Source organism: Dipodomys ordii, unplaced genomic scaffold (assembly GCF_000151885.1).
Source record: "Dipodomys ordii isolate 6190 unplaced genomic scaffold, Dord_2.0 Scaffold46, whole genome shotgun sequence".
Classification (NCBI taxonomy): Eukaryota; Metazoa; Chordata; class Mammalia; order Rodentia; family Heteromyidae; genus Dipodomys; species Dipodomys ordii.
The window spans coordinates 11,553,403-11,577,102 of NW_012267262.1; the positions used below are offsets into that span (position 1 = coordinate 11,553,403).

The window sequence follows — 23,700 nt, forward strand, 5'->3', positions numbered from 1 at the left end:
TGGCCTCCCTGGCTGATCCAGGCATACTCTGCTAGCTGATGTGCCTTTTTGATTTTTTCTTTCAGTCATAGGACTTGAACTCTGGGCCTGTCCCCCAGCTCTTCAGCTCAAGGCGAGTGCTCTACCACTTGAGCCACAGCACCACTTCTGGTTTTTTGGTGGTTAATAGAAGATAAGAGTCTGATGGACTTTCCTAACCAGGCTGGCTTTAAACTGCCATCCTCAGACCTCAGCCTCCTGAGTAGCTAGGATGACAGGCGTGAGCCACCTGTGCCTGGCATGTTCCTTATTAACCCACCCCTTGGCTTCAGCCCAAATGCCCCTCCCCAAACCTGCCATGTGTTTTTGTATCTCCCTGTCTTTGCACATGTTCATTGCTGTATGGGGAGCAGCCCTTCCTACCTGCTTCATCTAGGGGGAAGACTTGGGGCTGTGCAGATGCTTTGTATTGGGAGAGGGCATCCTGTACATTGTAGGATGTTTAATAGCTTCCCTGCCCTCTACTGCTGCAATAGCTCCTCCCAATGGTGACAACCAAAAATTGTCTCTCCACATTGCCACATGTCCCCTTGGAGGCAAACCTGTGGATGTGGGCAATGCCTTCGGAACTTGATATCATCTTTCCCAAGCTCCCATAGCTAAGACTGGCTTAGATCCATGCCGTTGTTGTTCTAGTAACCCCTGACATCTTGCCCATCAGCACCCTCACCCCAACACCTCAGCTGCTGCTTCTTGTCTGTATTATCTCCCTGTTCAACTTCTCAAGGGCAGAAATCATGTTTTATTCATCCCTGAAACCTAGCACTCAGAATAGAAACCAGCATATAGATGCCGTGTCTTTATTTGCAGAGCAAATGAACAAACAAATGTGCCAACCAACAGAAGTGGGTCCTCAGCTCAGACCTGAAAACTGAGATACCTTTATAGCTCCGAACCATATAAACATTTGATTTGTCTGGGCACTGGTGGCTCACACCTGTAATCCTAGCTAAGATCAGGAGGCTAAGATCAAAGGATCAATGGTTGAAGCCAACCCAGGCAGAAAAGTCCGATAGACTTGTACCTCTAATTAACCTGTAAAAAGTCAGAACTGGAAAGCATGGTTCAGTATCAACACACACACACACACACACAGACCCCAAACATTTGATTTGACTGACTGTCAGAGCTGTAAACAAATGTACAGGACTATTTGGAGTTCAGTCTAAATGATGGTTTTCAGTTAGGATGCATAACTAAAAGAAATAGAAAAAATAGATCAATCCAATCTGTCTTAGAATATCAAGGGAATGGCATGTGTGGCCACAGTAAATTCAGGTAAGATTTGGTGGAATATAGTTCACTCCTCTGCATCAAATAGCCTTAGAATCCTTATGCACTGGCTTCCATCATAGATTGACACTCTATGGTAAGAAATGGCTGCAGCAGCCCCAGCCCTCACATCTACATATGCATTGGCCAACACAAGAGAGAATCTCTCTTTTCATAACCATGATGTGAGGTTTATGGGTTTTATCCTGTCAAATGTCAGACTCCATATCAATCAGTGCAGCAGCAAATAATACTGATTCACCCTAGATGGCCTTCACCATGAACTTGGCCTTAGTCATGCCTGGCTTAGAACATCTGACTGAAACTTAGGGAAGGGAGAGAATTCTGGAGCCATCAAAGTACCCATTGCTTAAGGAAGATTAGGATTGGACTTTTCCTTTTAAAGTACCGGGTTTAAACTCAGTGTGTCACATTTACTCTGCAGGTACTTACTCTACTGATAAGCCACACTGCTAGCTACCTTTTGTTTTTTACTTTTAAAAAATACATTTTTATTGTAAAAATAGTGTACAGAGGGGTAACAGTTACATGAGTGAGGTAATGAGTACATTTCCTATTAAGCATTGTTGCCTCCTCCTTCGTTTTTCCCCTACCATCCCTCCCTTCCCACCTCCCCAACTCCTCCCTCCCGCCCCCCTACAAGTTGTAAAGTTGGTTTTCAATATAGTGTCTTGTACATCTCATTGTTACAATGGGTCAAGCTGTATCCCTATTTAAGCATTTTTTTCCCTTCCCCTCCCCAAATTAGAAAAGTGTATATACAAGATGCAGGACATCGGAATCAATTACATTGAAAACAGGAGTTATATCGTGGGGAGGAACATACCAAAGAAACAAAAAAAATCACATAGTACATTATAAGTATGTTAAAAACTCTCCAGCTGGGCTTGGAAGGTGGCTCAGTGGTAGAGCACTTGCCTTGCATGCCAGAGGCCCGGGGTTGGATTCCTCAGCACCACAAAAGCAAAAAGAAAAAAGCCGGAAGTGGCGCTGTGGCTCAAGTGGTAGAGCGCTAGCCTTGAGCTGAAGAGCTGAGGGACAGCACCCAGGCCCAGCCCCATGACTGGACCCAAAAAACAAAAACAAAAACTATCCAGCTACTTTTTTTTTGTATTGGTGACTTTTGAGATAGGGTCTCACTTTATGCCGGGGCTGGCCTGGACTGCAATCCTCCTAACTTATGCTTCTTTGTATCACTGGGGATGACAGATGTATGCCAATACCCAGCCACTTGCTTTCCATATAGCAGAGATAACAGATGTGTGCCACTGCACCCAGCCAGCCACTGATGTAGGCTTATTGATTAGTTGAATCTTGTGAGCTTGTGAGAGGCCTGGGCTAGCCTGACACTTGATCCTCCAATCTGTGCCTCCCATAACCTAGGATTACAGGCTTGAGCCACTGTGATCAGACTGCACTGGTTATCGTTGAGATAGGGTCTTATTTCCTGCCTAAATATGTGCTTGGAGTATGATCCTCCTATTTTTTTTTTTACTTCCCACCATAGCTGGATGACAGTTGTATATTACCACATCCGTCTTCTTTTGTTGCAATGGTCTTGCAGACTTTTCTATCCAGGCTGGCTTGGAACTGCAGTCCTCCTGATCGCAGCCTTCCATGTAGCTAAGATAGTAAGCATGAACCCCTGGTGCCTAGTGTGTTTGGATTTTCTAAGAAATAAACACCCTCCTCCCTGTCAGCCTCTGCCCTTTTACGTCAGCCTCTCCTCTTTCAGTAGTCCTCCCTGAATGGAAAGATCAGCCTGGTTTTGGAGCAAGGACTGCCGTTTTCACTGTGGGATCAGAAAGTTCAGGCTAAGTTGGAAATTTGTATTGGTGACTTTTATGTAGCTGTGAACACCATACCGGCTATAAACAACTTAAGATTTTATGTTGCACATGGTTCCAGAGGGGTCCATCCGTGCCTTCTTGGCCCCATGCACTTGGGCAGAGCATCATGGAGGAGGCGCATGTGGCAGAGGAGGCTCTTCATCTCATTGTGAACAGAAAGCAGAGCCTAAGAGAGAAAGAGGGCAAGGAGAAGATTCCCCCAAGGGTCAGTCCCCAGTGACCTGCTGTCTCTAGCTAGGCCTCACCTCCCAAAGTTCCCAGAATCTCCCCCAGAGAGCACCATCAGCTGGGACCCCAGGAATACCGTTTCCACTCACCTGAAACCCAAAAACAGTAGATCATCTTCATGTCTGCAGATCCTTGAAGTGTTTACACTGTGTCCATTGAAAGGTAGTAAAAATGTTGAAATTTCGCTGGTATTTTTTTTAAATTTATCATTTGGATGCCTTTGGAGAAGGGAAGTCATCAAGCCATTATTTTATTCCCGCCACCCACTTTCCCCCACTCCCACCTTCTACTCCTCCCTCCCCCCCCCCAGGTACTGAGAGGGATCATCTGACTATTGGTAGAAAAACCTTTGGCCACTTTCTAAATGCGTATGTGGTTCCTCAGCGGCAGGCAGCACATACAATAGCCTGTGATGGCCAGCTCAGGCTTACCTGGAGGGAGACGACATAGTTTTGTGTGGCCCAATAGACCCTGATCAGTGGAAAGAGAAGTGGACACGGAGCCAGATCCATTTCATGGAGGCCAGATGGCCTAGACATTTTTCTTCTTGCTGGTAAATTACTTCCACCTGGTCTTTGGATCCTTGCCAGGAAGTTGCAGGATTTGTTCAGAATTTTTATTTCTTGTAGGATGCAGCTATCTTTTATCTTCAACACTGAAAAATCAGGGCATTCGGGAAGGTTCTAGAAAGGGGCTTCAAATTCTTGTACTCAGAAATGAGATTCTAGAAGGAAACCTAGCGATGTTTTGTGTCCTGGAAAATGTGGCCTCATAAGACATCCATTCTAGGGGTCGTAACTCAAGAAATCCTAGAATGCATGGCCCTAAGAGCTGCTTAGCTGTCATCTTCAGCTGCATTCTAGAAACAACTTAGTCATTTTAGATACACAGAAATGTCATTTCTGATAAAGACCTTGAAGCAGAAGTACATTAAGCTCTTAAGACTAATTTCCACACAACCATTCAATGAATATGAATGTCCTACTATGTCACACGGGGATGTAGCAGGACACAAAGCTGGTGGCCTGAGGGAGATTGTGCCACAGAAGAATCCACTTGAGGGCCTGCTCTCATAGATGAATAATGAATACGTATACAGAGATACAAAAGAGAATGATAGCAGCTCTCCTGGTCAGAGCAGACCTGTCCAAGAGGTGGCTTCTGAGAGACCTTAAAATGATGGAATCAAGCTTGCTGGCCTCTCAGGAGGAGAGAATTCTGGCAGAAAGAATCACAAGGAGAGAGCTCTGAGAAAGATGACCATATAGGGAGCTCAGAGATTATCAAGGAGACCTGTGTAGCATGATTCCCCTCCTCAGAAAAAGATCTCATCCCTAACCACTTCCTTTCCTTCATCTCTAGATCTAATCCATCAACAAGTCTTGTCAGTTTTTCCCCAAAATATCTGTTAGGACTGGGAATGTAGCTTAGTGGTATAGAGTTTGCCTTGTGTGCCCAAGGCTTCAGATTCAATCCATAGTACCACAAACCATGAAACAAAATGTCTTGAACTTACCCACCTCTTACCCATGACCACCTTAATCCAATCCCTTGCTATCTCTTCTTGGCTAAATTACTGCCAGAGTCTTCTAATGAGCCTGCCATACATTCTAGTCATGTTCCTCTCCTGCTTAAAATTCTCCAGTTGTTTTCTCTTGTCCTTTGAGAACTGTCCAGCTTTCTTCCTATGGCCTCTGAGACCCTCTGTAATCAGTTCTGTCTCTGACAACTGGGGCTTCGGCCATGAGAGCTCCATCTTAATTTGCTGTGCCCCGAATAAATGACTTCACAGGAATGTATTTTCTCATACTGCTTGAGAGCACACAGCCTAGATCAGGAAAGATTTCTCTTTGGTTTATAGATGGCTTTCCTCCACATCCCCACAATATCATCCCTCTCTACATGTTTGTGACCAAATTTTGCCTTCATGGAAAGACATCTTTCACATTGACTTAGGGTCCATTCTTTAGGTCTCCTCAGCTAAGACTTTTGAGGGAGGGGTAATATGGAATCGGAACTCAGTGCCTTATACTCTCTAGGACATAGTGCTCTACTACTGAGCCATACCACCAGCCCTTTTTTGTGCTTGTTATTTTTGAGATAACCCACACTGGACTGTGATCCACCTGTTTTAGGTTCTTATAGCTGAGATGATAGGCACACACCACCATGCCCAGCTTCTTTCCATTGAGATGGGGTCTTACAGAAGAGTTTGGCCATGTAATCATCACAGGGAAACTTATTGGGAAAGTCCATAGGTAGGAAAGGCTTGGAATATTTGAGAGAGAAAACGAGAACTTTTATAAAATTAATTGTCTCCTCCAAAAGTCTAATCCCTAGATGTCAGGGGATGAATGTATTTGGAGACAGGGTCTTGACAGAGATGGTTAATTAGAGCAGGCTCCAAACCAGAAATTAATTTTTGTTCTTTCAACCATCCAATCTTATGCCCAATTTAGCCAAGACACAGATCTCATGACTGAAGTCCCAGTGGTCAGAGACAGGGCTGACCACACCCTCTCAAAAGCCACAGTAGGAAAGATGGACAGTTTTCCAAGGACCGCAGGAAACAATTGGAGAGTTTTAAGCAGGAGAGAAGTGAATTCAGACCTTCCAGTGTACAATTTGATGAACTTGAACAAATGCATATATATATATATATATCCATATATATATATATGGATAGTTATAAGGGTATATATATATTTATTTATTTATTTATTTATATTTATATTTATATAAATTATATATTTATATATAATTTATATATATATTTATATATATAATTTATATATATTTATATATATAATTTATATATATATATATATATATATACCCTTATAACTATCCACCCAGTCGAAATTAGAAAGTTTTTTTCACATTCCAAAACTTACTTCACTCTGTCTTTTTAACACTCTTTTCACCTCCCATCAGCACGGTGATGGTTATACTCTGTTCCTCAACCTCTCCAACATTTGCTCTGATTTGTCTTTTTGATTTTACCCATTCCACTGAGTGTAAAATTATATAGTTCTCAAATAAAATCGAGCGCATATCACTAATTACCTTTGTGTGTGTGTGTGTGTGTGTGTGTGTGTGTGCGTGCGTGTACATACGTGTGCCAGTACTGGGGCTTGAATTCAAGGCCTGTATGCTATCCCTTAGCTTTTTTGCTCAAATTTGGGTCTCTGCCACTTGAGCTACAGCTCCATTGCCAGCTTTTTCTTTCTGATGGTAGATTGGAGATAAGATGTCATAGACTTCCCTGCCCTGGTTGAGATTCTCAGATCGCAGCCTTTTGAGTATCTAGGATTGCAGGCATGAGCTACCAGCACTAGCCCTAAGTATATTTTTAAGCCTTTGGCCTCATTTTGAAATTGAGTTGTTGCCTTTTTGTTATTCATTAATAGCATTATTTCTATTATCCTAGGTACAGAATGCTAAGGTTTGCTTTTAGACCATAGCTTATCTTTTCATTAGTTGTTTGATTAAACAAGTAAACTAAGTGGATGCAGTCTTAGAACTACCACATATGCCTTGGGACCAGGCAATAATATTAAGCTTAGTTGGAATATTTTTCAGAAAACTTTATGTTTTATGGTTCCCAGAGGGACATAATGTTCTTCAAATGAGTCCAAGAAACTGAAGTCACATGGTTCCTTAGCCATGATCGGCCCTTGTGGGCACGTGGGACTAGCTTGTTCTTCTGAAAGCATTGTGGAAAGAATTACAGGTGCTTACCCTGCCCAGTGGGTACAGCAGAGCACAAGACCAGGGCCCATGTGTTCAGGGTGGACAAGGAAAGACTTCAATTTCACCTACTGCGGCCTTACTCCTGAGTTATGATGAACTCTCAACCATGTCTACATCCTCTGTACTGTAATTCTCCTAGAAATTCATCCTAAAGAGAAACCCATGCTTATAGGCAAAGTTTTCATCTCAAGGATACCTTCTCTGTCTTTGTGTAATAGTAATATTGTAGAAAACTACCTAAAATAGGGAACTATTATTGTCTGAAAATCCTATATATTAGGAGAGTATCAAATTATTTAGTTATTTCCTATGAATGCGTATATTGACAGAGAACATCAGTTTATAATATTGTTAGATAAGAAAGGCTTCAAAATATTTACATATATACATATATGTAAATATATGCATATATACATGTATCCAGTTTTTAAAAAAATAAATTTGCATATGCATGTCCTACCAACATACAGACACACAGACACAGACACATACACACCATATATATCTATATATACACACACATATATATATAAATATATATATATATATATATAATCTTAAAACCCACATCCCTCTGCAAGTTTCTCATCCTCACAGAACAGATGTCAGAGAAACTAAGTGTCAAAGAGTAAGCCCTCCTTGGAAGGGAAGAAGCTGACCTGGGCAAGTCATTGTTTTCTGTTAGGACTCTGGGGGGGGGGCTCTGTGTGTATGTGGGGGGGCTCTGTGTGTGTGTGTGTGTGTGTGTGTGTGTGTGTGTGTGTGTGTGTGTGTGTGTGTGTGTGTGTGTGTTGGGGGGAAGTATAAAACACTGGGGCAAGGGTAGCATGCTGGCAGTGCTCAAACAGTCATACCATCCACCCTATTGTATATGCACAGAAAGGATCTAAAAGAAGCTGGGCTTGGTAGTATACGTCTATAATTCCAGCAACCAGGAGGCTGAGGCAGGATCAGGAGTATGAAACCCCTGAGGCCAGCTTGGCCTACAGAGTAAGACCCTGTCTCAGGACCACTCCTGCCATGCTCTCTTCCTTTCTTCTTGCTTTGTTTTCACCATGGATTTCTTGAGACAAGGACCAGAGGTGAAACTGGCAGTGGCCAGAAGGCAGGTATGGCCACTGCTGGGCCAAAAGAGCTGTAATACTTGCAGGGCCCTGCCAGCCATGATCATAGCAGAAGAAAAACAAAACCAAACATGATCACATAGGTGCAAAGAAACATGTGCCTCACCTTTAGATCAAACAGGAAATAAAATGAGGTTGAAATGATGAATTGTCTACACAGTAATGAGAGAACGTCTTATTTTAAGACCTTTGGGATACAGCTAAAGCTGTTCTCAGAGAAAATTTATAAAAAAGAACCAAGAATACTTTGAGAATCCAGCTTTTTAAAGAAAGGAATAAAATGAAACCAAGTAAGTTAGGCGAGTAGAGTATTAAGATGAAACCAGTATAAATTAAGAACAGTGAATGGGAAAAAAATAAATTAAAAAATAAACTCCAATTCTCTAAAAAAAAAAAAACTTCTAAAAGGACATCCATGAAGGTCTCAGTATTAGCAGTAGTTATTTCTGGAAGCTGAATGGGAGAAGATTTTTGCTTTTTTTTTTTCTGGTCGTCATAGGACTTGAACTCTGGGTTTGAGCGCTGTCTCTGCGCTCTTCAGCTCAAGGCAAGTGCTCTGTCGCTTGAGCCACAGCACCACTTCCGGTTTTCTAGTGGTTTATTGGAGATAAGAATCTCATGGACAGGCTGGGAAGGTGGCTCAGTGGTAGAGCACTTGCCTTGCATGCATGAGGCCCTGAGTTCAATTCCCCAGCACCACATAAGCAGGGGAAAAAAGCCAGAAGTGTAGAGTGCTAGCCTTGAGCTGAAGGGCTGAGGGACAGCGCCCAGGCCCAGAGTTCAGGGCCCAGATCAGACCAAAAAAAAAAAAAAAATCTCATGGACTTTCCTGCCTGGGCTGGCTTTGAACCGCGATCCTCAGATCTCAGCCTCCAGAGTAACTAGGGTTGCAGGTGTGAGCCACTGGCTCCCAGCCATCATTTTGCTTTTTATTTTTATTTTTTCATTTTGCTTATCTCTGGATTTTTTTTTAACCTGAAAAAGCCCTGAATTGGTGGTTTTTTTTTTAGAATTTTTACTGAAGTATATCTTGACTAATTTATAAAAATGGCATTAAAATTAAGCCAGGTGCCAATGGCTCAAGCCTATAATCCTAGCTACTCAGGAGTCTGTGACCTGGAGAATCAAGAGTTGAAGCCAGCCCAGGCAGAAAATCTCCTAGATTTTATCTCTGATTAACCAGAAAAGTGCTGGACCAGAAGTATGTATGATTGAAATAGTAGAGTGTCACACACACACACACACACACACACACACACACACACACATTCCCTGGCACTTTTCAAGTGCCAAGTATGGGTTCTTCCAAATTAAAGAGGTTCAAATATACATTCTACTTTGTGCACTGATGGCTCGTGCATATAATCCTAGCTAACCAGGAGGCTGAGATCTGAGGATTGTGATTGGAAGCCATTCTATGAGACTGGTATCTCCGATTAACCACAAAAAGCTGGAAATGGAGCTGTGGCTCAAGTGATAGAGTGCTAGCATTGAGCGCAAAAACTTAGGGATAACTCCCAAGCCTGGAGTTCAAGCCCCAGGATTAGCAAATATATATATATACACATACACACATATATATGTGTGTATATATAGTCGTCTTTAAAATATTTATTATCTTTAAGTAGTTGTGTTTAAGGAGTTGCCATTCAACAAAGCAGTTTATGAATACAATGCACTGTAACTAATGTCACCCCTTTTATCATTCTCCCCAGTCTCTTCCCCTTCTCCTCCCTTCAATTTTCTTAATTTTGTAGGATATGTATTAAATTTTATGACTGCATTCTGAGCCCTTCTTTCATTCATCTTCAGAAGTATATTCTTTTTTTATTTTTATTTTTTTGCCAGTCGTGGACCTGAACTCTGGGCCTAGGCACTGTTCCTCAACTCTTCAGCTCAAGGCTAGCGCTCTACCGCTTGAGTCACAGCACCACTTCCGGCTTTTTCTGTTTATGTGGTGCTGAGGAATTGAACCCAGGGCCTCAGGCATGCAAGGCAAGCGCTCTGCCACTGAGCCACCTTCCCAGCCCCAGAAGTATATTCTTTACCCCCACCCAGATATGACCCAAGACATTGTACCTAAGCCAACCCTCAGTTAGTCTTAAGCAAAAGAAGCTCATAGACAGTGCCTACGTCCTGAGGTCCAGGCCCAGGACTGGCAAAAAAAAAAAAAAGAAGAAGAAGAATAGAGTCTGTTAAGCCCTTGGCCACCACTCCTGTCCCCATAGGACTTGGGCACACGCACTCAGGCATGACATAGGCTTCAGTTCTTGCCCATTATCCCAAGTAATTTTATGTTTTGTTGCATGACCTATTCTTGTTTGGGCTAATATAAAAGTAATTTTAGAATTGCTTATGGTAGATCTAGACTTGACTTGAAGATTGGTAGAGAATCTTACTTTTGATCTTGAACAATATAAGCCAAGTTCAAGACTGAATGAAATGACAGGAAATGTCTAGTTTGTCCTGCTTTCAGGATTCTCCATTACTTTTCTAATAAGCATGTGTTAACATTCCCAGACCCCATTGAGAGCTAGTCTTGTTTCCCTATGTAAATATGAGATGCTGAATAACCAACTGAGAATGGTGGGCATCACTTGACCAGTTATGTAGAGGCTATGCTGGGACCTCATACCTCAGGACTCTCTTGTTAAAGACAGTCTTCCCATGGCAAATGTAAACGCTGTGGGACAAGCAAGGGTTAACTTCTGCTGGAGTATCATGGGGTTGATGGCAGTAGAAATCTGGAGAAAATGTCTCCATTTCCCCATCAAGCAAACCCACAAAGCCCCTCCCTCCACTTACTATATAGCCCCAGCCAGGGATGGGATGAGAGAATAGAGAACTGTCTTGTAAAAGTACACTTTTGCTCTGCCTGAGCCACAACTGTAAATTCACATGCTAATAGGTCCATAAATGTAGCTGAAAATGCACTGGACAGTTTATGAGTGGGAGAATCAGGGCTCAGCCCTCCCTCACTTGTCAACCCCCGGGAATAGCTTAGCATTAAAGCATCCTTTATGTATGAGGAGTCTGGGATACAGGAGGACATGTGGGTAGCAGCCAGCATTGAGCAGGGTCAGGAGCTAGAGGATCCAGGCTCTGTCATGGCCTGCCTCTGGAACATTTGGCCTAAGTTACTTGACTTCTCTGGCCTCAACTTCCTCATCTGTCGCATGGGGCTTGAATTAACACCCTCCCCCCCGGCTCTGACATTCAGTTCAGAGTATTTTCAGCATTATGAAGAAATTTGATTTCAGAGAATATATTTACCAACTGGATATTCCCAGGCAAAAATCTTACCAGGCCAATTTGCTGGCCTTCAGAACACACGTTTCCAAGAGTGTGATCACAAGGCTTTCCCTAAAGAGCCCTTAACAGCAGAAGAGCCCCGAGGTGCTACCACCACCTCTATCTCTGCAGGACTTGGGAACACACACCCAGTCATGATATAGGCGTCAGTTCTTGCCCGTCATCCCAAGAGTAATTTTATGTTCTCTTGAGTGATCTATTCTTGTTTGGGTTAATATAAAAGTAATTTTAAAATTGCTTACGGTAGATCTAGACTTGAAGATTCATCGAGAACCTTACTGTTGATCTTGAACGATATAAGCCAAGTTCAAGACTGAATGAAATGACAGGAAATGTCTAATTTCCTTGTCCTGCTTTCAGTATTCTCCATTTCTTTTCTAAAAAGCATATGTTAATACTAAAGAAAATTAAATACCTTTTAAAAATACAGACTATATCACAGTTCTGACCTTTGTGGGTAATATTTAGGGATGAGAGACCTTCTCTGTATGAATGAGTTCCCTGATGACATTTTCTTGCTGTGCTGTTATACATCTAAGTACTTTATGCATAGTAATTACAGGACAATATGTGCATTTAAATGAGGAAAACACAATAATAATGATTATGATGATGACAGTAACTGCTGTTGTTGTGTTTTTTAAACCCCTGAACCACTGCTCTAAATCTTTATATGTATATTTACTTAATCCTTATAAAACCCTTTGAGGCAGTATTAATCCTTGCTTTACTGATGACAAAATTGAAATACCATGAAGTTAAAGCAACTTTCCTAGTTAGAATGTCATTTTTTGTTTTTTATGGATTTTGTTGTTGTTGTTTTGCTGATCCTAGGGCTTGAACTCAGGTCTGGGAGCTGTCCCTGAGCTGCTTTTGCTCCAAGCCTAGGGCTTTACCATTTGTACCACAGCACCACTTCTGGATTTTTTGGCAGTTTACTAGATACAAGAATTTTATGGACTTCCCTGCCTGGGCTGGCTTTGAGATCCTCAGATCTCCGCCTCCTGAGTAGCTAGGATTACAGGCGTGAGCCACAGGTGCCTAGCTGGAATGTGTGTCTTTTAGCTCTGTGGCTCACCTTTCAGACCTGGCTCTTCAGTGGCACCTGCTGCAGGGCAGCCAGCCACATTCCCTGGATGGCCCCTTGTCTTCTGATTTTTACATTCTTGGGTCCTGATCTCTGTGAATGGCCTGTGTGGCAGAAAGGACACCCACAGGCAGGCATTCCCCACCACAGAGGCAGAGCAAGCTCAGAACACAGAGCAGAGGCTTCTTAGGCAAGCGTTCACCAGTGGGCAGAGCAGATAGGCTGGCAGGCCAAGCAGCCTGCCTGGCCCAGCTCTCTACCCACCTAGGGACTCCAGTTGCTCCCTGAATGAAGGGGTCTGCAGGGGAAGGTAGGAGAATGTTCTAGAACAGTGGATCTGAACCTTGAGAAGGCTTCAGAATCCCCAGGAGTGCTAATTCAAGCACAGGTGTCTGGGGCCTGAAAGCAGAGCTTGAGGTTTACTCTGCCCTCTCTTGTATGTGAATTCTTGTATATGCTAGGACGCAGACCCCAGCCTATCAGTGATCCCCGTGAGTATTTTGGAGTCCATCACAGGCCACCTGATGGGAGGGAATTTAACTAACAGATCACTGCGCTTTGTTTGGTCCCACAGACCGAGCCGGAAATCATAGAAGAAACCAACGTGGACAGAGTGCACGAGCCCCGGGGCTACGGCCGCTCGCGGCAGGCCAAGGGCCACTCGGAGACCTCCACGCTGAGCTCGCAGCCCTCCATCGACGAGGTCCGGCAGCAGATGCATATGCTGCTGGAGGAGGCCTTCAGCCTGGCCTCGGCCGGCCACGCGGGCCAGGCCCGCCACCAGGAAGCCTACGGCTCCGCCCAGCACCTGCCCTACTCCGAGGTGGTGACCAGCGCGCCGGGGACCATGACAAGGCCCAGGGCCGGGGTGCAGTGGGTGCCCACCTACCGGCCCGAGATGTACCAGTACAGTCTCCCCCGGCCGGTAAGTCACAGCCTGCCTGCTGCCGTCCACTCAGCCCTGCCTCGACCTAAAGCGGACACTTGTAGCCCGTGCTGATGGCTCACACTGGTAATCCTAGCTACTCAGGAGGCTGAGGTCTGAGGATCTCGGTTCAAAGCCAGCCCAGGCAGGAAAGTCTATGCGATTCTTCCCTCCACCAAAACTACTGAAGAAGTGGAGCTGTAGCTCAAAGTAGCACTAACTTTGAGGGAGAAAACTCAGGGACAGAGCCCAGACCCTGAGTTCAAGCCCCATGTCCACTAACAACAACAAAAAAGAGTGTGAGGTCTTGAGGTCAGGCCTCTCTACCAGCACACCTTCATGCGTGCGCACGTGTGCGCGCACACACACACACACACACACACACACACACAAGAGACTTCTAGTGATAGCCCCCTTTTATTCTGTGGGCCAACCTCACAGTGTTCCCATGCATTACCGTAAAGCATTTTGGAGTGGATTTGCTTTGTGCTATTTCCCTCTATAAAGGGCTGGCTGCTGGCCTTATTCCTCATTCACTGGCAGGTTCCTATACTTTCAGATGTGAGACCCTATTGAAGTGTCAAAGGGATGAGAACTCCAAGTGTGAATGAGGCTGTGCACCCTAGCTGATGGCTAAGAGCATCTGCTTTGAGTCTGGGAACCCAGCTCTACCATTTACTAGCTCTGGACCTTGTGGGTGTTAGTTAAATTCCCTACTGGTAAAGACATATATATATATATAAAATGTGTGTGTGTGTGTGTGTGTGTATATATATATATATATATAAAATAACTGACTTGGTAGTTAGTAGAATCATTGTAGTGCGAGGCACTACTGAGTATTGTGCTGGCCAGGTAGAGAAATTGTGCTCTCTGAAATCTGTTCAAGTCACATAGACTGGAAGCTGCACAGTTGGGTCCTAACACCTGGCAGTCTTGCTTCACACCCTGTGTTCTTTAACAGTATGGTACATTGCCTCTCCTTCCATATGGTTTATTTTGTTTTCAATAGACTATTTGAGGATGCTGGTGCCCCACCTCTAAAGTCCACACTGCATTGGTGCTTAATGCTAAGCTGCTATCACCCTGTAGAAGTAGCTATCCACCCAAGGGATGGGGGACAGTCTCCTTTCCACCTCTCCCTCTCCCACAGCCTCTCCTTCAGTTGCTCCCTCTCTTCTTGGCCCTCCTCTCCCTCTGTTGGAAGCCCACCCTAGAATTTTGAGTCATGCCTCCAGCTTGGCTCCTCCCTCTTTGTGAATTTCTGTTTCTCTCCCTACTTCCCCTCCCTGCACGACTCCTGGGTGAGTACATTTATTTCAGACTGGGCTCTGGGGCAGGGACAGTCACTGAAGGTCTGTTTTGTCCCTCTGCCTGTAAGAGGGGGGTATTGGTAAGATCCCAGGAATCTGACTTAATCTGACTAAAATCTCAACTGACTTATTATTACAAGGGCTAACTTAGCCACTTGGTGACCAGGAGGCCAGAACACCTGCTGTCTAGGCAATATGCTCTTAGTAACTGGGGAAGGAGAGCACCATGGGGAGATCTGGCTATCCGAAATTCATCTTGCCAGTCTGATTTGCAGTGGTAAGAGTACAGATATGCTGGGTGCCTGTGGCTCACGCCTGTAATCCTAGCTACTCAGGAGGCTGAGATCTGAGGTTCACGGTTCAAAGCCAGCCCGGGAAGGAAAGTCCATGAGATTCTTTTTTTTTTTTTTTTGGTCCAGTTGTGGGACCTGAACTCTGGGCCTGAGCACTGTCCTTCAGCTCTTCAGCTCAAGGCTAGTGCCCTACCACTTGAGCCACAGCACCACTTCCGGCTTTTTTCTTTTTGCTTATGTGGGCCGAAGAATCGAACCCAGGGCCTCAGGCATGCAAGGCAAGCGCTCTACCACTGAGCCAACTTCCCAGCCCGTCATGAGATTCTTATCTCCAATAAACCACTCAGAAAACCGGAAGTGGTGCAGTGGCTTAAGTGGTAGAGCGCTAGCCTTGAGCTGAATTGCTGAGGGACAGTGTTCAGGCCCAGAGTTCAAGCCCCACAACCAACAAAAGCAAAAAAAAAGAGTAGATAATAAAGGAAATAGTGTCCATATAAGACATACTTTTTGACACCCATTTTCTTTTTTTGTTTATTTTTTTGTTGTTTTTTATTGTAAAAATACTGCACAGAGAGATTGCAGTTACATGAGTAATGAATACATTGCCTATTGTTGACTCCCATTTTCTGAAATGTGAGTAGAATGTTTTTAAAAATACTTTATAATATTTTTACTTTGATTATGGTAAAGTATACATAACATAATATTTACCATTTGTTTTCACTGAAGGCTGATGCTCTTCCACTTGAGCCATACCTCCAGTTCCACCTTTTAACCATTTTACATATAATAAATACATGAATAGATTAAGCATTTTAAAGACATTAAACGTGTTAAATACATTCACACCATTATGTAGCTATCTCCACAACTCTTTCTATCTTGCAAACTGGTACTCTGTATCATTAAAAGACAACTCTTTCTCACTTCCCTATAGCCTTGACAATCACATTCTATATTCTCTCTATGAATGTGACTAAGAATTCCATCTAAATGGAATCATAGAATATTTGTCTTTTATTACTGCTGTATTGCACTTAGCATGGCATCCTCAGGTTTCATCCATGTGACCTGCATCACAATTTCCTTCTTTTTTAAGGCTGTGTACTATTCCCATCATTTGTTTTTTGGGGGTTTTTTTGGGGGGGTCCGGTCATGGGGCCTGAACTCTGGGCCTGGGTGCTGTCCCTCAGCTCTTCAGCTCAAGGCTAGCACTCTACCACTTGAGCTACAGTGCCACTTCCAGCTTTTTTCTTATTGCTTATGTGGTGCTGGGGAATCGAACCCAGGGCCTCAGGCATGCAAGGCAAGCACTCTACCACTGAGCCACCTTCCCAGCCTCTTTGGGGTTTTTTTGTTTGTTTGCTTGTTTGTTTGTTTGTTTTTTGGTCAGTTGTGGAACTTGAATTCAGGTCCTGGGCACTTCTCTGGGCTTTTGTGCTCAAGGCTAGCACCCTACAACTTTGAGCCACAGATCCACTTCCAGTTTTCTGGTGGTTAATAGGAGATAAGAGTCTCACAGACTTGCCTGTACAGGCTGGTGCCAAACTACGATCCTCACATCTCAGCCTCCTGAATAGCTAAGATTACAGGAGTGAGTAACCAGTACCTAGCTCCCATGGTATTTTTATTCATTTGTTTGTCCCTGGCCACTTGAGTTGCCCCCAAATATCTCTGATTTCCAGTATTGGGCAAGGGGGAAGGATTGTAGCTAGAAGTAGAATTGCTAAATCATATGGAATTTTATTTGTAATTTTAGAGAAATTCTCAGCCTTACCAATTTGTCATCTTCGAATCCTTTCTTGTGACAGTCATATTAAAATTTTCAATATTATAGTGCTCTACAAAATTGGTACCTGCCTCTTTGAGAAGAGAGGGAATTTCCTCCCTGGGATTTAGAAAGCACCCTCATTTTACCAAATTTTTTAAGTACCTCTTAGGGAGCTCTCTTCTCTGAACCAATCACTGAAGTCACTGGTCCTCATTCTGTGTTTACCAACCACAGCTTCAACCTCATTGGTCCACCCTCTGATGACTGTGTCCAGAGCTCAGTATTCCCCCAGCCCAAAGTGGGGTGATACTTCCCAACTGAATGGTCTTAACACCTGCCACATGAGGCTCGCACTCCTCTGCCATACAGAGATGAGAGGGTTGGGGTGAGGATGAAATGCTAATGACTCTAACATGATTAGCATAATCCTGGCACCTGATAGGCACCCAGAGCTAGTTAACTGATGTTAATTGCAGGGCTCTTATCGTGCCCATTGTATCAAATTACTTGACAAATGCTAGTCATTAGTAAAATGCTATCCTTCCCATGGGCTCATTCTATATAACTACACCCATGGCTATATCCCTCTCTCCCAGGCCAGAAATCTACTCCCACCCCCATTATTCTTTAATATCACCTACTCAATGCCTTAATTCAAAGTCCAGAGAAACATTGCTTCTAGTTGAAGATAATTCTTAAGAATACTTAGGATCCTTTGACTAATTCTGGGATTCTGATTCTGGGAATCTATGAGAGATCTGAGTCTCAAACAAAGTTTAGATGGCCACTCCCACGCAGTGACAGGCACGAAGATGCCATACTCCACAAACATCACACCTCGATTCAGTAAACCTGTCTGAATTCACCGTGAGACACGTGAAGACTTAAAACGGCTCTGTTTGTTATCATTGGAGTTTGTCAGCTATGAGAAAAAGGGCAAAAAACCTTCACATATTTTTTTTCAAACAAGACCACCACCGGCCACACACTCATGACTCACACTTAGCTACTTAGGAGGTGAAAATCAGGATGATCCTAGTTCAAAACAAGTTGGCAAGACTGCATCTCAACAGAAAAAGTTGGGTGTGATGGTGCATGCCTGTCATTCCCAGCTACAGTGAGAAGAAGAAATAGGAAGATCAAGGTCTCAAGTCAGCAAGTCCCTGTCTCACAAATAACCAGAGCAAAAAGACTGGAAGTGTGGCTCAATGGTAGAGTACATTAGTATAGCAAGTATATAGCCTTGAGTTCAAACGGTGGTACTGCATCTATACCTAAGGCCATTGGAAAGGATGGGAAGGATGGGGCGGGGTGGAGCTGGAGGGGGCGGGGGAAGGGGAATGAAGTATCAATCCAGAATAACACTAAGAACAATTCTGTCATGATCAAGGTTTTCCTGCTCTGCTGACAACACACAAGGCCTCCACTTCCACAGCAGAAATGATTATCCTCAGCCCAAACTCTCACAGAGCTCTTGTGCTGTGATAATGTGGAAATCAATAGAAAAGGCAGTGACTTAGGTGATAACTGTGATTGCCTCCCCCTCGTCCTCAAAGGCAGGGCTTGGAACTCTGCCAAAGGAGAATTGGAAGCTTGTGATTTAAATGCACTGGTACTGAACCCAATGGGAAAGATTGCTGTTGGCAGCATAGGGTTTCTACTGTGAGGTTCAGGAGTCTTTGATCATGTTTTACCCCTTAAATCTGTAGAGAAATCAGGCTAATGACCATTCCAGTTCTTCTAGCAGCCATAATGGGTCTATGCCAAGTGGAAAGAAAATACTCTATAGCCTTCCTGTTGCTGAGAAAGTAGGAGATTCTTAAGGCATCAGGTCTAATACATCTTCTCCAGTTGACCCTTTACAGATGAAATTGACAGTTATTCAAGATGATGATGATGATGGCGGTGATACTGCCATCTGCTGAGCTCCATTGTTCACTACTGTTATACATACATTATCTCTATTAGGTCAATATTTCCCAAGTAGTCAATGAGGGACACATCTTCATTAGGGTAAAATCAGAGAGTTGACCATCTTTATTTTTTTTCCTCTAGTCTTAAAGACACAGAAAATCCCCCGCTGAACTTTTGTTAATGATAAAAACATTCCAATATATCAAGTGCTAGTGTGCAGCTACCTCATCACCAGGATTCAAGACCCCTTCTGCCTGGTTTCAGGACTTTTCCCATATAAGACACAGATTAGTGACCAGATTGTCCTTGGAGATATCAGGTATTATCCTGTAGCTGGTAATTTATTTTTTTTATTCTTATGATCAAGAAATAAGGGCCAGGCACCAGTGGCTCACCCCTGTAAGCCTAGCTACTCAGAAAGCTGAGATCTGAGGATCACAGTTCTAAGCTAGCAGAGGCAGGAAAGTCCATGAGATTCTTCTCTCCAATAAACTACTCAGAAATGGAAAGCAGTGCTGTGGCTCAAGAGGTAGAGCATTGTTTTGAGCACAGAGAGGCTTGGGGAAAGTGCCCAGGTCCTGAGTTCAAGCCCCAGGACCACCACAAAAAAAAAGAAAAAGAAAAAATGAATTAAGAGAGAGGCACATTTTATAAACTTTTGAACGAGGGAGATGAGAAACGCTTAGTGGGTAACAGGTTTGTTTTTTCTTTGAAAATATTTTATTGTTATTACAAAGGTGATGTACAGAAGGGTTACAGTTATATAAGTCAGGTAAAGAATATATTTCTTTTTGGACAATGGGGTGACAGGTTTTTAAGGATTAAAAGGAACCCCATGTCTCTTGTCTTCATGAGGTCCCTGTTTCTATGTCAAAATTGTTCGTATGGTAGGGCCAGCTCCCTTCACCTCCTACCTAGGTACTCTCAGCATAGCCAGAAATAGAGTTTTGAACACACTGGTCTCCTTTCTTCCTTCTACATTACAATAAAATTTCTGAGCCCAATGATTCTCCAATACAAGTCACACCTAGGCTAAGATCTGTTTGCAAAGGCTACCTTCAGTTCTAAGTCTCTGATCTCCTTCTTGGTCTAAGAGTAGGGACTCCCAAAAGATTTACCACTGGGAGCCAGACTGGATACCTGTCAACCACTGTCATGGAATTGAGAACAATAGTTGAGTAATGGCTTTCAGAGAATCTCAATCACAAGCAGAAGAAGCCAGATTCCAAATACACAAGAATCAACCAAGAATGCAAAGAAAAGAGGCCTAGAAGCACAGGGAATCCACACCAGGGCGGTGCAGAGAGGACTTCAGCCCATGTACACAGGCCATATGATGTCTCTCTGTGTCTTTTTTTTTTTCCAGTCTTGGGGTTTGAACTCTGGGCGTGGGTGCTTTTCTTGAGCTCCTATTTCTCAAGGCTAGCATTCTGCCACTTGAACCACAGCTATGTCTGGCTTTTTCGGTGACTAATTGAAGATGAGTCTCATAGACTTTCCTGCCCAAGCTAACTTTGAACCATGATCCTCAGATTTTAGCCTCCTGAGTAGCTAGGATTAAAGGCATGAGACACCAGCACCCGGCCATTAATTTTTTGATGGCACTTGGGTTTGAAATCAGGGCCTCGCATCTGCTGGTCAAGCACACTACCACTTGAGCCACTCTGCCAGCTTTTTTTGCATTGTTTATTTTTTGAGCTAGTGTCTCAGGTTTATGTTTGGGCCAATCTGGACTTTGATCCTCACATTTGTGCATCCCTGTGTAGCTGCGATGATGAGGACCTGTGCCCCTGTGCCAAACCATACACTGAAATAGTCTCTTGAACTTTTTGCCAAGGCTAGTCTCAAACCACAGTGCCCCAGATTTCACCTCCAACGTAGCTAGGATTGCAGGCTTGAACTACCTCGCCTGGCTGCTTTTCTGTTTCTGCCTTTCTGTGGCCCTTTTGGGATACTACCCAAAATTCACTATTTATTTTCCTGTGCAATCATGCTGTCTACCTAAGAAAAATCTTCCAAAGAAGAGAACTCCCTTGGTGCTTGTCAGAAGCTCAGAACTTTTAATCAGATCTTGGTGAACTGCTATGGGATAGACAGGTAGAGAAAGCTTTTACTTGGCTGAGAAATTGTGTTGACTACACAATAAGCCTTCCAAGAAACAGTGATAAAAATAGATTGTCTGCTCTGTAGTATGAAGGCCAGAAGAAAGAAGAGAGGCTTACAAACCCCTTTTAGGAAAGGAGGCGTTACTTGTTGGCTTATTGATAATCATGGAGCAGAAAGCTAAAAGGACATTGAGAACAATGATTTCCAAACTGTTTGCAAAACCTTAGGATTTAGGAAAGCATCATGAAATAAACAAAGGGCCGGTACCTGTGGCTCGTACCTGTAATTTTAGTTACTCAAGGAGCTGAGATCCAAGGCTCAAAGTTAGAAGCCAGTCTAAGCAGAAAATCTGTGAGATGCTTACCCAACCAAAAGCCAGCAGGGAGGTGGGGAGGACCAAGCTGTAGAGCCCCAGCCTTGAACAAAAAATCCAAGCAAGACTGGGAAGCCCAGACTTCAAGTCTCAGTGCCATCACAGATAATGATAATAAAATGAAATAAATGGTCAAGTTCATAGAAACACTTATCTACATATAAAACAGTCTGTCAAAAATGGTTTCATGGCTAAAGAAATGTTTGGAAAACCATGAGTTAGGCCAATTTCACAAGGAAAACAAAGCAAAACAGAAGGACAGACTCCAGAAAGTGAATGGAATCACTGAATCTCCTTACTCCTACTTCCCTTAACATCCGCTAGAAAAGAGGATTTGGTATTGCTGGTATATGCAAGTCCTTTGCCTGTAAATGAAGGGATGATGAGACAGGCATGGCTACCAACACCAAGTTGCTCAGAGTCGAGTACACCTAGATTCTAGTGGGACCCTAGATGCCTGCTTAGCATCTGTAACTTACTGAGGCTCAGAACGTGGACATGCAGCCTTGTCACACACTCTCCACATTGGCCCAGTCAGAACTTGGAGATCTGAAAGGTGGATGACTTCATTCTTCTGCTAAAGAGAATGATTTGGGATTGACAGTAGTTTTCTCTCAGCACTTTGAGTTCCACATCTTCCAGATGCTGTGAGGAAACACCTGTTGGTCTAATCCCCCTCATCATGAAGGTCCTGTGGCTTTCCAATCTGGCATCTTTAGCTCTCCTCTTTGCCTTTGATGGTCTAACTTTCATGACTAGGTGTCTAGCAACGGGTTTTATTTTGCTTGTGTTTCTGCTAGGGACACATTGTACTTCCTGAAATTGTTAATATACTTGATCAGGTCTGAAAAATTCTTAGCCATGGCTTCTTGGAATATTCCCTGTCTCCCATTCTCCCACATCTACCCCTTGGACCTTTGCTTAGGTGCATTAGGCTGTTCATCCCATCCTCCATCTCTGTTCTTTTCTATTTTCTTTATCCACGATTATTTCGTAGTAAATTCCTCAAATCTGCTTTCAGATGTATTCATCTCATCCACGTTTTATTCCTAAAAGTCATTGTCAAGTATGCTGAAGACAATGTATGACCAGAAAGATGTATCTAGTCAATTCCTGCTTTAAAAACATTTTCTTGCCAACCTCTGGTAGCTCATGCCTATAATCCTAGCTACTCAGGAGGCTGAGATCTGAGGATTGTGGTTCAAAGTCTGCCTGGGCAGGAAAGTCTGGAAGACTTTATCTCCAATTAACCTCCAAAGTGGAACTGTAGCTCAAGTGGTAGAGTGCTAGCCTTGAGCAAAAAACAAAAAAGCTCAGAAACAGCACCCAGGCCCTGAGTTCAAACCCAAGACCAGCATGTGTGTGTGTGTGCGCGCACACACACACACACACACACACACACACACACACACACACTGTGCTTTATACCTGAAGATTTCAAACTCTAAAGTCCTTAAAGATCTGTATCTCTTTGTTTCCAAGTTTCCTTTTCTGGTATGCTTTATAGCCTTGGATTATGAGCAGCTCTTGCTTGCTTCATCTTTATTTGTGCTGATCCCGATGGTCTACTATAGCAACAGTTCCCTCCAAAGAGAACTTACAGTTTCCTCTGCCTGAGCCTGGGAGCCTTACTAGCCTTCCTTCCCAGAAGGGCCCAAGGCTGGATGAGTGTCTCAGATTCAGCTGCCTCAGCCTGCCCAGTCCCCAGGCTCCATGTCTTCTGAGCAATTCTCCCTTGTGCATTTGCTGTCTGCTCACTGTTTTTACCTCTGGTTTCAGCACATGTTTTTAAGTTTACTGAGTTGTGGGGGAAGGACATCATGCAGGCATCTTTCAATTTGCAAGAGGTACAGTGCATCAAGAAGCATGCTCTAACCAGAGCCTCAATGTCACTGCATGGGTTTATCCTAACAAGTAAGCAGTTCACTGTGATGCTGGAGGACCTCTTTCAATGAAAACAATCCTGGCAGTGGAGTCCTCATGCTGCTGGGCTTTGTCCTGAAGCCTTCAAGCTTAAACACTCATCGCTAAGATTCTTCGAGTGATCTGACAGGAATGATACCTCAAGAACAAAGTGGATGAGAAGCGTAGGTTAAGCTCTGTCTTCTCAACAAGTATTCCTGGATTTTCTCTTCCTCTGGGGAGGCCAAGGCCTGACTCTTTCAGATCACATCCAACTCTGTCCATCTTTCTTTTCTACCCTTACCTGTTGATAAGAGCCTTTCCTTTCTTGGAAGTTCTGATCCCTTATCTTTAAAGAGTATAGATTGCGAAATACTTGCATACCCAGGCATACCTATCTTTTCAGAAGCCCTCTGA

General features: G+C 43.6%; 1 protein-coding gene across 1 annotated transcript in view; it reads left to right on the plus strand.

Moving 5' to 3' along the window:
- Kiaa1549l (KIAA1549-like ortholog) overlaps positions 1 to 23,700 on the plus strand; it is a 240,521-nt gene that overhangs the window by 205,655 nt on the left and 11,166 nt on the right. Inside the window, exon 17 of the mRNA XM_013019589.1 lies at positions 13,261 to 13,611. Coding sequence (XP_012875043.1) covers positions 13,261 to 13,611 — 351 coding nt within the window. The remainder of the gene's footprint in view (positions 1 to 13,260; positions 13,612 to 23,700) is intronic.